The sequence below is a fragment of the Perognathus longimembris genome, chromosome 3, assembly GCF_023159225.1.
Source record: "Perognathus longimembris pacificus isolate PPM17 chromosome 3, ASM2315922v1, whole genome shotgun sequence".
Lineage (NCBI taxonomy): Eukaryota > Metazoa > Chordata > Mammalia > Rodentia > Heteromyidae > Perognathus > Perognathus longimembris.
In genome coordinates this window covers 1,339,164-1,350,950 of record NC_063163.1, presented here as the reverse complement: position 1 = coordinate 1,350,950, position 11,787 = coordinate 1,339,164, and the positions used below count along the sequence as shown (strand labels likewise).

General features: G+C 64.9%; 1 protein-coding gene across 3 annotated transcripts; it reads left to right on the top strand.

Annotated features, from left to right (window-relative positions):
- Positions 1-984: 984 nt before the first annotated feature.
- Positions 985-11,645, top strand: Naxd (NAD(P)HX dehydratase). 3 transcript variants are annotated; one of them, XM_048341090.1, is made up of 10 exons: positions 985-1,043; positions 3,851-4,001; positions 5,017-5,062; positions 5,543-5,631; positions 7,341-7,449; positions 8,080-8,130; positions 8,225-8,329; positions 8,870-8,990; positions 9,481-9,601; positions 10,536-11,644. In XM_048341090.1, exons 1-10 carry the CDS (start codon positions 1,004-1,006, stop codon positions 10,684-10,686), a joined length of 984 nt encoding a protein of 327 aa, XP_048197047.1. In that variant the 5' UTR covers positions 985-1,003; the 3' UTR covers positions 10,687-11,644. The 3 variants fall into 3 exon arrangements, with proteins under 3 accessions (XP_048197047.1, XP_048197046.1, XP_048197048.1); XM_048341089.1 differs by lacking the exon at positions 985-1,043 and adding an exon at positions 1,049-1,171 and having other exon boundaries at positions 10,536-11,645; XM_048341091.1 differs by lacking the exon at positions 985-1,043 and adding an exon at positions 1,814-2,012.
- The last annotated feature ends 142 nt before the right edge of the window (positions 11,646-11,787 follow it).

Genomic DNA, 11,787 nt, shown 5'->3' with positions numbered 1-11,787 from the left:
TCGGCAGAACCAAGCCGGTCCAGCACTGACGAGGCCTCGAGTTCAAGCCCTAGGGCCGACCAGTCAGTGAGGAGGAGGAGCACACTGCAAACGGGCGTCCTGAGTTCAAAACCTGATGGATGAACTGATGAAGCGATACACAAGTTCGGATGCCACAACCTGGACCGCGCCTCCGGCTTTCCGCGGGCTAGCTGGAGCGGGGCCTCGCGGACGTGACCGCCAGAGCCGGCCTCGAACCCCCATCCCCGGAGGAGCTCAGCCAGCTGAGTGGCGGGGGTCGGGATGGACGGGCGCGGCCCACCCGGCAGGGCCATCGCGGACACAGCCGCACTTTATCAGTGCGCACCGCCATACGCGAGGGGGGACTGCACGGCGTCACCCCACTCAAGTTCACACGGCGGCGGCCCAGGCCACCCCGGCCGCCCCGAAAGCCCGCCTCGGTCCAGTTACTTCCGGGGGCAGAGCCGGCTCAAGAACTGATTGGCCTTCGTGGTTGTCGATCTGTGCGGCTGCCCCTGATTGGTCAACACCGGACGGGGGCGGGGCGAACGCCGGACTGGGGCCTACTGAAAGTTAGGAGCCCACTTCCGGAGCCGGGGCTGGCCCGCCCACGGGAAACCGGAAGGGGACCCAATGCCTGTGGGGCCGACCGCGGCGCGGGGGTTGCCGGGATGCGGGACGCGGACCCAATGGCTGCGCTTCCGGCAGCCACGCAGGTCCATCCAGCGGCCCTGGCTTCGGCTCAGGCGAGGGCGGCGAGGGTGCAGGGAGGTGCGGGCGGCCTCGGGAGGCGGGGCGGGCTGGCGTCGGGGCGGCGGAAAGAGTCCGGCCTACGCGTTTCCGACGGGAGGAGAGAGAGCGAGCGAGGTTCGTGACCTCGCTTCCGGCGGAAGGAGCGTCCCGCGGCCGCGCTTCCGGCGGAATGGCGCGGCGGCCGGGGAAAGCCGGAACTTCCGGGAGGGCGCGCGGGGGCCGCCGGGAACCCGGAAGTGCGCCGGACGCGATGGGACTCGGCCGTGGGGCGGCCCGGGCCTGCGCGCGAGGTGAGTCGGCGGCTTTCCTTGGCTCGCGCGGATGGCCGGGCGCGCGGCTGGGGCCGCGGTCGCCGCGGCAGCCGGCGTGGCGCTGCTCTCGGCCCTGATCGCCTCGTACGGGCCGCCGCTGCGCTCAGGTGCCGGGCTGCGGGCTGCGGGCGCCGAGGCCGGGCCTGGCGGCTCCCGGGTGGCCCCGGGGGTGGGGCGGGCGGCTGCCGGGTGGGCCCGGCCCCGGGCTGACACGCACCGATTCCTGCAGAGGCCCCCGCAGGGCTCGGCCGTGGGGGGAGCGGGGACTCGGGCGCCCGCGGCCCACCGGGTCTCCGCGCCCCGAGGGCCCCCGGATGACAGCGAGGCGGGCTCCCGATCGCCCCTCACCTCGTCCCCCGCTACTTGTCTCGAACGTGTTGGGATTGGCGCTGTCCTACACCCGGGACCCATCGCTAGCTCGATTTGCCAAGCCTTCACCCGAGTGCGAGCGTCCCGGGCTTCGGACCCTTGAAGCGGTCTGTCCCGTGGGGCGCCTGTCCGTTAATTTGGGACACACGGTCACGTGCCCCCCCAACTCGTAGTGGGCGTCAGTTCAGAGCACCACCGTGGCACAGCAGAACGGTGGTGGTCCTCCTCAGCCTCATTTCTGCAAGACCCAAACAGACTTGACTTGCTTGTCCAGACTCAGAATCGCCATGGAGACCCTGGGCTGGGGGGGGGGTGTTATGTAAGTCGCGTTTGCATTTCCGGGTGTCCTCTTGGCGAAGCCCTTTATCCCGTGTACTCTGGCCTTAACGGGGCGATGTTGATAAAGCCAAGTGGCGGGTGGCCAGAAGCCAGCTCTGAAGTTTGATCCGCCAGGAAGCGTTGGGAAATGTACTTGGCCTCCTTCAGACCATTTGCTAACAAAAGCGGTTCGTTTTGTTGGGTGACTGTGGCCTCAGGAGCCCTCCTGTTCCTTGGGCGACATGTTCCCCCATGGAAGAGGTGATGTGAAGTTTGCAGACACAGAACAGAGGTCTTATATCAGTACACTCAGCGTCACATCAGGGGAGGGCATCAGGTAATCTAGGCCACAGGAAATCTAGAAGGCCTCTTGTGTAGGTAAAAAGCGAAAAGCTGTTGTACTTCTTGACAGGATCTTTTTCTCCAAAATGGTTTTAAAGACTGTGGAAGATGTGAGTTTTGTTTTGGTAGGTGGAGGTTAAAGACTTGGTTAAGGAAAAATAATTTGTCTGCCTGGCACCCGTGGCTCTTGTAATCCTACCTAGTAAGGGGCTAAGATCAGGTCCTGGCACTCGACCTCATGAGCCACACCTCTATCCCTACTTATTTTGGAGACACAGTCGAGCAAACTTGTTTGCTCTGGCTGGCCTTGATCTCTGATCCTCTGGCTCTCAGCCTCCTACTAGGATGGCAGGTATGAGGCCTGGTTTGCCACTTAAGAACTGCACTATCTTCATACCTCCCTCTGCTGTGAACGTCATCAAACATGGAGCTTTCTTTCTTTCTTTCTTTCTTTCTTTCTTTCTTTCTTTCTTTCTTTCTTTCTTTCTTTCTTCCTTTCTTTCTTTCTTTCTTTCCCAGTCCTGGGCCTTGGACTCAGGGCCTGAGCACTGTCCCTGGCTTCTTTTTGCTCAAGGCTAGCACTCTACCACTTGAGCCACAGCGCCACTTCTGGCCTTTTTCTATATATGTGGTGCTGAGGAATTGAACCCAGGGTTTCATGTATACGAGGCGAGCACTCTTGCCACTAGGCCATATTCTCGGCCCGTGTGCCAGTTTGTTGCAGTAACTGAGGGTCGGTCTCTTGTGCGGAGGTACTGACCCCTCCCCCACCCAGTGGAGAAGTGGAGCCGCCTGCGGTGTGGTGTGGGCAGAGGAGAGGAGGGTGGTGACCGTGGCCATTCCTGCCTTCGCTCCTGTGGGGTTAGGGTGTTGGGGGGAATGGCACAACCCCACAGGGATGGCAGTTGCCCTTACAGAATGCTGCTACCAGCTACATATGCTTCTGGGGGGAAGTGGTCCTAGGGTTTGAACTCAGAACCTTCTACTTGCTAGGCAGGCGTTCTACCACTGAGGCACCCCCCAAGCCCTTTTTTCTTGTTACCTTTGTGGTGGGGTCTTTCTTTTTGCCTCAGCTGGCCTGGAAATTCTTTTCAAGCTAGCATTTCAATAAGTCTAACACTGTAGACTTTTTGAAACCAGCATGTCTGGCATCTACAACACAAAAGAACTCACTAGGGTCTTAAGCCTATTGTAGGCGTGGCCGCGTAGAGTGAAATTATACACTGAGAGGAATCTAGAACAGCCTTTGAAACCCAGCTACTTATGGGCAAGTCGAGATGATGAGATTATTCTTCCGTGTCACTTTTACCCCATTAGGGGGTGCTATATTTAGAATGCCATTTTGGGGGTAATTTAATTAGTATCCAGTTGAGTGTTGGAAGTGTTATTGGGAATAATACAACGAATCTGTCAGACTTTGAGTGTAACAATAGAACCTCACAAATGGAGGCTTACCTTCCACTTTTGAAGAGAGACAAGACCTAATAGAAGGAAATTGAAATAAGAGTTGAATAAGTGATTAACCACTGTTTATTAAGAAGATTTAAGTAGTTCGTTGTGAAGACGAGTAGCCTGGTATATTTTACAAATAAACTAGAAACACTGTATCATCTACAGTACCAGTGTTGTACCTTTTCCATTGGGGAAAACTGACGTTCCTATGGAGTCAGCTTTGGAAAGTGGGATAGTTTAAGTCTCTGTTATAATGTGAATTGGGGGTTCACCGCTCTGATTCACGTCATTTTCCTGTTTTTCAGTTTTACAAAGAACATTTTCGCTATACAAAGCGCAGTCGGGAGAGGATATGGAGGATTTGTTCCAGTTGGTGAGGAACATTGTACCAGCCCCAACTCTGAAGAAACACAAAGGGCAAGATGGGCGAATAGGCATCGTTGGGGGCTGTCAAGAGTGAGTGTCGCTTTAAACGGTTGGTGTTTAGGAAGGCCGTTCCTTCACCCCTCCGTCATCCCGAGTGGGGGTGGTAGGGCCGTGGCGCCGGCCGCGGGAGCCGCAGCCCTGGGGAGCGGGCACCAGACGGATGACGTGGTCACAGCCTGCTGCCGGTCCGCTTGCTTTCGGCTCCAACCCGCGTCATCTCGCTTGAGCTTTCAAGTTCCACGTCCCCCCGCCCCTGTGCAAGCGAGTGGGTTTGGTTGGGCTTGTCTGTGTTGCCATCGATCTGGCTCTCGCGGTTCCTGGTGAGCGCTGCTGTTCGGAGCGCAGGTTTCGCACGAGGCACTGGCGCGGTGGCGCGCAGCTCCCCCCCCAGGCGCCGGCTCGGCCTGCCCGCGGTGCGCCGTGGGGTAGCGGGGCTGTGGTCTGTGGGTCCTTCTGGTGAGGGCATCCTGGGGGCCGCTGCGGAGGGCCGCTCGGGGAGCGTTTGCCTCCTGGGAGTGGGTGTGCGGGTGCTCACCCGATGGCCGAGGCTCGCACCTTCCCTCGGGGCCGGAAGTGGTGCTCAGCACCGCCACTCGTGTTCCAGGTCCCCACCGACGCCAGGGGCGCCACAGAGGCGCCTGCCGTGCTCAGAGGCAGGGTGCCACGCCACGGGGGGGGGGGGAGGGCGCAGCGAGGTGCGTGGTGGCCCGGGTGGCTCTGCCATCAGTCGGGGAGGATCGGTTCTTCTGCTCCCCGGCCCCCTGACCACCTGCGCTCCGCTCTCCAGCAGAAGCCTCTCCCTCCCACGCTGCTTTGTCCTGCCCGGTGTGGAGGCCGTGGGCCCTCGCGGCCGCGGCGTGGGAGGAAGAGGCTCTCCCAGTCCTCTCCCGGGCTGAACGTTCCTGCTGTGGCCTCGTGTCCCTCTGCACCGCTGACCTGCTCACCTGGCATTTCTGTCTGCCTCTTACTGATCTCCTGTTGGTTGTGGGTAAAGGTGCGCCTGCCTTGCTCACAAGTTCCTGACTCCAGCATCTAACGTTTTCAGGTACACGGGAGCCCCGTATTTTGCAGCGATCTCAGCTCTCAAGGCCGTAAGTTCCCCCAAATCCCTTGCCGGAGCCTCTCCACCGCAGGGCGGGTTATTTAAATATATTCTGATAGAAACCCGAAGAACATCTTAGGGTAATTGCGAGCGATAGAAACACCTCTACACCCGTTCTGGCAACCTAGTAACATAAATTGCAATCTGCTTTTTTAATAAACTAAGGCTTTGTTCCTATTATTCTTCACCAAAATACTCTTGGGATGCCTCCGCCTCGCATAAGCAGCCAATGCCTTTGAACTGGCGTTGCCCACACCCTGGGCCGGGGAGGGCGGCTCTGTCCCTGCCCCGGGGGCGCCGTGGAAGTCCCCGGCATTGTCTTACCCCGGTGGTGTTGGTCTCCGTGGCTCGAGGGCTGGGCGACGGGCGCGGTTGGACCTCACCCGCCAGGGCGCCCGGCTCGTCCCTGCCGCCCGCGGGCCCCGGCCGCGCGTCCTGCTCTGAGCTGGCACCTTGCCTCGTTCCGCAGGGCGCAGACCTGTCCCACGTGTTCTGTGCCAGGGAGGCCGCGCCTGTGATCAAGTCCTACAGCCCGGAGCTGATTGTGCACCCCGTGCTGTGAGTAGACCCACGCCGCCTCCCCTCCCCCCCCCCCGCTGGCCGCTGCCATCCACCCCCACCCCGGGCGAGCGCGGCCAGCCGCTGCCATCCACCCCCACCCCGGGCGAGCGCGGCCAGCCGCTGCCATCCACCCCCCACCCCGGGCGAGCGCGGCCGGCCGCTGCCATCCACCCCCCACCCCGGGCGAGCGCGGCCGGCCGCTGTGCCGAGTCCGCGGCAGGTGCGGCCTGGAGTAAGAACACCGTAGTGAACACCTGTCTCCCGGCTGCTCCAGGAGGGTGGAGGTGAGCGGATGGCAGGTTCGGAGCCAGCCGGAACAGCGTGTAAGAGCTCTGTGGCAGTGAGGGAGCGTCCTGGGGCTCCAGGGACAGCCGCTGCCGTAGCCACCGGCCCAGCGCCCTCCCGGGCAGAGGTGGCTGGGGAGTCCGGCGTCTGGGGGAGTCTGAGCCTGTGGGCAGGGCCGCTGTGGAAGGGGACCGGGCAGTTAGGCCCCTGCAGTCGGCACCTGCGCGTGGAGCTCCGAGCCGGCGGGCTGTGCGGCGCCTCTGCAGTGCACAGTGCCCCTTGGTGCTGGCCGGCTGCCGGGTTCTGAGAGCGAATCCCGCCTTGGCTCTGTCTGAATCCCATTGGTGCGTGGGCCCCTCCGCTCTTGGAATACACGAGTGGGAAAGCATCAGGGGCAAGGATGGCAGAGGCCTGGGCAGGGGCTCGGCGGGGCCAAGGCAGCGGCAGCGGGCGACCTTCCTGTGGCCCCCACGGGGGGAGGGGGCCCTGCCACACAGCCCCAGGGGAGGCTGGGCCTGTCTGCCGCGCCAGAGCCCAGGCTCGGGTGGGGGCGGGGGAGCTGCTGTGAGGGTCCTGCCCCAGGACCTGCTAGCGGGCTGAGTGCAAGTCCTGAGCTGCGGGTGTGACCGAGAGGCCGGCGTTGGCCCTGGGGTGTTCTGGCCACCCTGCGGGACAGCCTGGTGGATGTGAGTGGAAGGCACGGGCAGGAGTGGGGTGCGCAGAGGCGGCCTGGGGCCGGCGGCGGTGCACGCGGGGCCGGGCTTGTACCAGGAGGCGAGGACGAGGGGAAGGAGCGGATCTGCGGGAGAAGGGGGGCGGGAGTGCGTCCACCGGCAGGTGATGGGGTCAGCTGGCGAGGGCTGGGAATGGGGGCAGCGTCTCCCCGTGAGCCTGTGGGTTCAGAGGGCACAGCGGCCCCCACGATCTCAGGGCTGGGCACGGCAGGAAGGTGTGGACTAGACGGTAGAACCCTCTGCGGGGGACGGCGGTGCGGGGCGGGGCGGGGGGCGTCTCCAGCTAGGTGCATCGTGCGGCCACGGATGCCACGGTGGCCAGGGACGGGGCCAGGTCATTTTGAAATGGTGGCTTCAGACCCCGGCCCTCCGACCCGAGCCTTTGGAGTAGCGAGGGTTGCCGGGGGCCCGGCCTCAGTGCTGCACCGCCACTCGGTGCGGGCGGCTGGGCCGAGCTGGAGCCCTCCATCCGCCGCCTTGCCCCGGGAGCTCGGGGAGGAGGGGCAGGTGGGCTGCGGCGGGGGTGTGGAGGGCGGTGGGGGGGGTGTGCGTTAGAGCACGGAGCCGGTGCGGGGGAGGAGCGGGCCGCGGTCTGCAAGCCTCTGTGAGTGTGAGTGACGCTCCGGGACGGGGGACGGGGCTCCGGCACCCGGGAGCCCGCGGAGACGCCCCCCTGCTCCTCCCCAGGGACGGCGCGGGCGCCGTGGAGGAGGTGCGGAGGTGGCTGCCCAGGCTGCACGCCCTCGTCGTCGGGCCGGGCCTCGGCAGAGACGACCTGCTGCTCAGGAACGTCGGGGTGAGTGGCGTCGCCGCGGGGCACGGCCTGGGGGGGCTGCCTGTAAGCAGGCGGCCTCGGGGGCTCCTCCCGTGTCTTCCACTAGGTTCTCCGGCTTTTCCAGGAGTTTGCCTGTTTGTGCTCTCTCGAGTAGTCTGTGTGTGCGCGTGTGTTCACTCGTGAGCACTTCTTTGGGTGCGGCTCTGGGCGCTCCCTCGTGGAGTGGGGTCTCACGCCCGCCCCCACCCCGGCCCGGCCACCCTGCCTCGCCCACCCGCAGGACCCCTTGCGGGTGCAGCTCCCGGAGTCCGGAAGTTGGGTGTGCCAGGGCTTGCACGCGCCGTGCTCGAGTGTCTGTCCGCCTTGGATTGCTGCGGTGTTGTGCGTGCTGTAGTCGAAAATCCAGAAGAGACCGACAGCGACTGAACGCTGTAAGAAGCACGGTCCTTGGAGAGCAAAATGACCCCCGCGCCGCTGTGTATTACGCTGTGGCCTCTTCCTGTTCTGAGACGCGGAATGAGGGGCTGTGACCCGTCACAGGAGGGGCTGGGTTCTGGGGGTGAGCGTGTGCTGGGCCCGCGGGAACGCACACACCGGGTCTGTGGCTGCTGTGCGGGCCCGCGGCGGTCAGCGCGCGCTCCTTCCCGGCAGGGCATCCTGGAGGCCTCCAAGGCCAGGGACATCCCTGTGGTCGTGGATGCGGTGAGTGGGCTGCTCCTCCGCCCGCAGCGAGGGGGCGCGGGATGGCGGTCCCACGGGCCGCACAGTGAGCCCCCCTCCACCCCCCTCTCCCCAGGACGGCCTGTGGCTGGTCGCGCAGCGGCCGGCCCTCGTCCAGGGCTACCAGAAAGCCGTCCTCACGCCCAACCGCATGGAGTTCAGCAGGCTGTGGGAGGCCGTGGTGAGTTGGGGGGCTCGGGCACCCCTGGCCTCCGCCGAGACGGGCTCTGAGGTTCTGCCCAGCTCAGCCCGGCAGGTCCCACGTGCCTCCTGGGTTCGGGGATGCGCACGTGCCCCGATGGGCGCGCAGGACAGAAAGGCCCCAGGGCCGGGCATCTCCCAGGCCTGCGCCAGCCGCCGCCCCTGCTCGGTGCGAAGCAGCGCGTGGAGCTCCGGGTGCTCACGTGACGTGGGTCCCGTGGGTGCTCTGCGTGAAGCAGCGCGTGGAGCTCCGGGTGCTCACGTGACGTGGGTCCCGTGGGTGCTAGCTCGTCGTTATTCAAGTTGGCATCACTTGTGTGCCCCCCGTCTGAGGGCAGAGGACAGGCGAGAGCGAGCTCAGGTGCCAGCTGGCCTCAGGTGTCCACACAGCTGCGCTTCCTCCTCGGCTCGGCCTTGCTTAGGGCGTTCACGAGCCAGGCGCCCGCCGGGTGGGCTCGCAGGGCCCTTCTTGCTGTGCGGGGCCTTACTGTGTGTCCCTGCTCGTCATCGTCCCTTGTAGATTGGCGGCCCCGCGGATGACACCGATCGCCGTGGGTCTGTCCTGCGGCTCAGCCAGGCCCTGGGAAACGTGACGGTGGTCCAGAAAGGCGAGCAGGACCTGATCTCCAACGGCCAGCAGGGTGAGTGGGGCTCCCCCCCCCCCGCCTTGTTAACACAGAGGCACCTTGGCTGCAGGAGCCCCGCACAGCACCCCGGCCGACACCCGGCCGTCCACCAGTTGCTCGAGTCTTTTCCTGCGGCTCTGTCCTCGGGGCCTGCAGGCTGTCCCGCGGGGCCCCGGGGTGCTGCCGGGGCCCCAGCCTGCGCGTGGGGTGCGCTCAGCTCATTCTGCGCGTGGCGGTGTGGCGGTGGCGCGCGTGGGAATGGTGGGCGTGGTGGGCACGCGTCTGCACGCGCAGTGCTGGTGAGGAAGGCCCGCGGGGGGGAGAGCGGCGCGGCAGCCTGAGCTCAGGTGCGGGTTAAAGGCGGTGGAGACGTCCGCGCCAGGTGGGGGCTGCCGGCGGGGTGGGGCTCTGGACTGGAGCCGGGGCCCGCCCGTGTCCTGCCTGCCCCCCCCAGGCTCCCCCCAGCCCCGGGGCCTCCCGCGCTCACGCGCTCTGTCCTCCGCAGTGCTCGCGTGCGGCCACGCCGGCAGCAGCCGCAGGTGCGGGGGCCAGGGCGACCTCCTGGCGGGCTCCCTGGGCGTCATGGCGCACTGGGCCCTCCTGGCCGGACCCGAGAAGACGAACGGGTATGGCTGCGCCCCGCTTCCCCGCCCTCACTCTCCCGCAGCTCTGGACACCGGGCACGGCCGACCCTTCTCCGGAAGCTTCCACGGGGGCCTGCCAATGGCTGCGGGTGTGGCCGGTCGCCGGTGGCTTCCCAGCTCTGGCTGGTTTTTTTGGGGGGGGGGTCGGTCAGGGGGGAGCCCTGTGAAGCCGCTCACGGCCCCCCGCATCCGCTCTTCTGCCGTCTTGGCTCACCGTGCTGCCTCTGTATTTAGCCTTTTGAGGCTGGTCTCCACAGCCCACGCGGGCCTCGCGCTCGCCGCCCCCGCTGCACTCCAGACGCGTGCTGATTTACGAGGCAGCCGAAGGAGACGGGCAGTTCCCGCACCTCACACCTGCCCCAGCCTCGAACTCGGGGCCTGTGCCCGCAACACAGGGCGGCTGGCCACGCTTCTGGGGGGCCTTACCTGCCACGTGGTGACACACCGGGGCCCGCCCGGGGGCCGCGGGGCCCTGCAGGCCGGGGCGCAGGCCGGCTCTGCCTGCCCCATGCCCGGTGCAACAGGTGCGTGTGCCGTCCTCAGCCACGGCCTGGGAGGACACGGAGCAGCCTTGAAGCTTCTGGGTCCTCCCTGGGGCAGCTGCTGCCTTGCCTGTGTGTGTACGTACACACACACACACACACACACACACACACACACACACACACACACACACACACACACACACACACACACACACACACACACACACACACACACACACACACACACACACACGGGAGAACCCAGGTCCCGGCATGTGCCAGCACCCGGCATGCTTGGCCCTCAGCGCGAGGAAGGAAGGCTGTTCCCATGCAGCAGACACTGCGGCTCCGGCCGCTGGGTTTGGGCGGCAGAGCTGCCTCCCCCCCTCCCTGACCCGCTCTCCCCTCTGCCCCCCCCCCCCCCCCCGCAGCTCCAGCCCGCTCCTGGTGGCCGCCTGGGGGGCGTGCACCCTGACGCGGCAGTGCAATCAGCAGGCCTTCCAGAAGCACGGCCGCTCCACCACCACCACCGACATGGTCGCCGAGGTGGGGGCCGCCTTCCGCCAGCTCTTCGAGACCTAAGGTCAGGGCGCGTCCGCCACCACGGATGTCAAGGCCGGACACGGTGACGCCGCTTCTGTCTACACTGACGTACAGCTGGCAGCGTCAGAACTCTCCCCTCGCTCGCCCCGCGTCTCAGCAGCGGCTGGGGGGGGGGGATCTGGGCGCCACAACTCCCACAGCGCGGCCGTCCAGGGCTCGCTCGGCCAGAGACGCCGTGCACCCGCATCTGCCTGTCCTCATGACCACCTGGGCTCCCAGGGATGTGCTCAGACGTCTGCTTACCCAGGGCCGCCACAGGGCCTCCCTGTGTGACATGGGGGCACTGGAGGGGGTCTGTTTAGAATTTGTGGGTGAGAGGGTCACTTGGAACTCTGGAGCCTTCCAGAAGACCAGGAGACCAGGGCGGTAAGGAATGCAGGACAAAGCCGCCTTGTGACCAGGAGGCCGGGGGTGGGGGGGCTCCTGATGTGGCCCCGTGTGTGCCGGGGAAGGGGCCGGCCGTGGCCTACTGGAGAGCGAGTTCCTCGCTCGCCCCCTCCCTCGGGGGAGGCGGAGCTGCGGTGGACTTGGCCTGTCACACAGACGGGCTGCCACTTCACATGTAATTTAGAAGCTGTTGTCCACGTGGACTGTCTCCCGGAGCTGCCACGGGTTCTCCGCTCTGCGGAGCCCCAGGCGGGCTGGCTCTGGGCACCTGGGACGCAGGTGTACGGCCAGCCTGGCCACCCCGACCCCGCCTCGGCAGCAAGGACGGTGCAGACTGGAGCCCGTGCTCAAGTGCTGGGCTGGGCTGGGTGAGGCTCTCGGTTCCCGTCACCCACACTGCAAAACATAAACGTGGTTTTTGTTTTTCTCCAGTCGGCCCGGGTTCGCTGTCCCTGAGCTCTTTTGCTCGAGACTAGCCGTCTACCACTTTGAAAATGAGACTTTATTTCTGTGATTTCCTCCTCAATATGTTGTTTTGTTTGTTGCCAGTCCTGGGAAAATAAATGTTTGGAGGAGATGTTGAGTGGTTTTGGTTTTCCTGAGGGACGGTGTCGGGTATCGCAGCCAGATCCACCGTGCCTGTCATTGGTGCAGTTCTCGGCAGTGTGCTCGGCACAAGTCTCCCAAGCTCGC

Excerpts from the sequence above, each read along its gene's own strand:
- Naxd (XM_048341089.1), top strand. The coding sequence starts at position 1,075 with ATGGCCGGGCGCGCGGCTGGGGCCGCGGTCGCCGCGGCAGCCGGCGTG. Across the intron at positions 4,002-5,016 it reads ATCGTTGGGGGCTGTCAAGA|GTACACGGGAGCCCCGTATT; the intron begins GTGAGTGTCGCT and ends TAACGTTTTCAG. Across the intron at positions 9,602-10,535 it reads GGACCCGAGAAGACGAACGG|CTCCAGCCCGCTCCTGGTGG; the intron begins GTATGGCTGCGC and ends CCCCCCCCGCAG.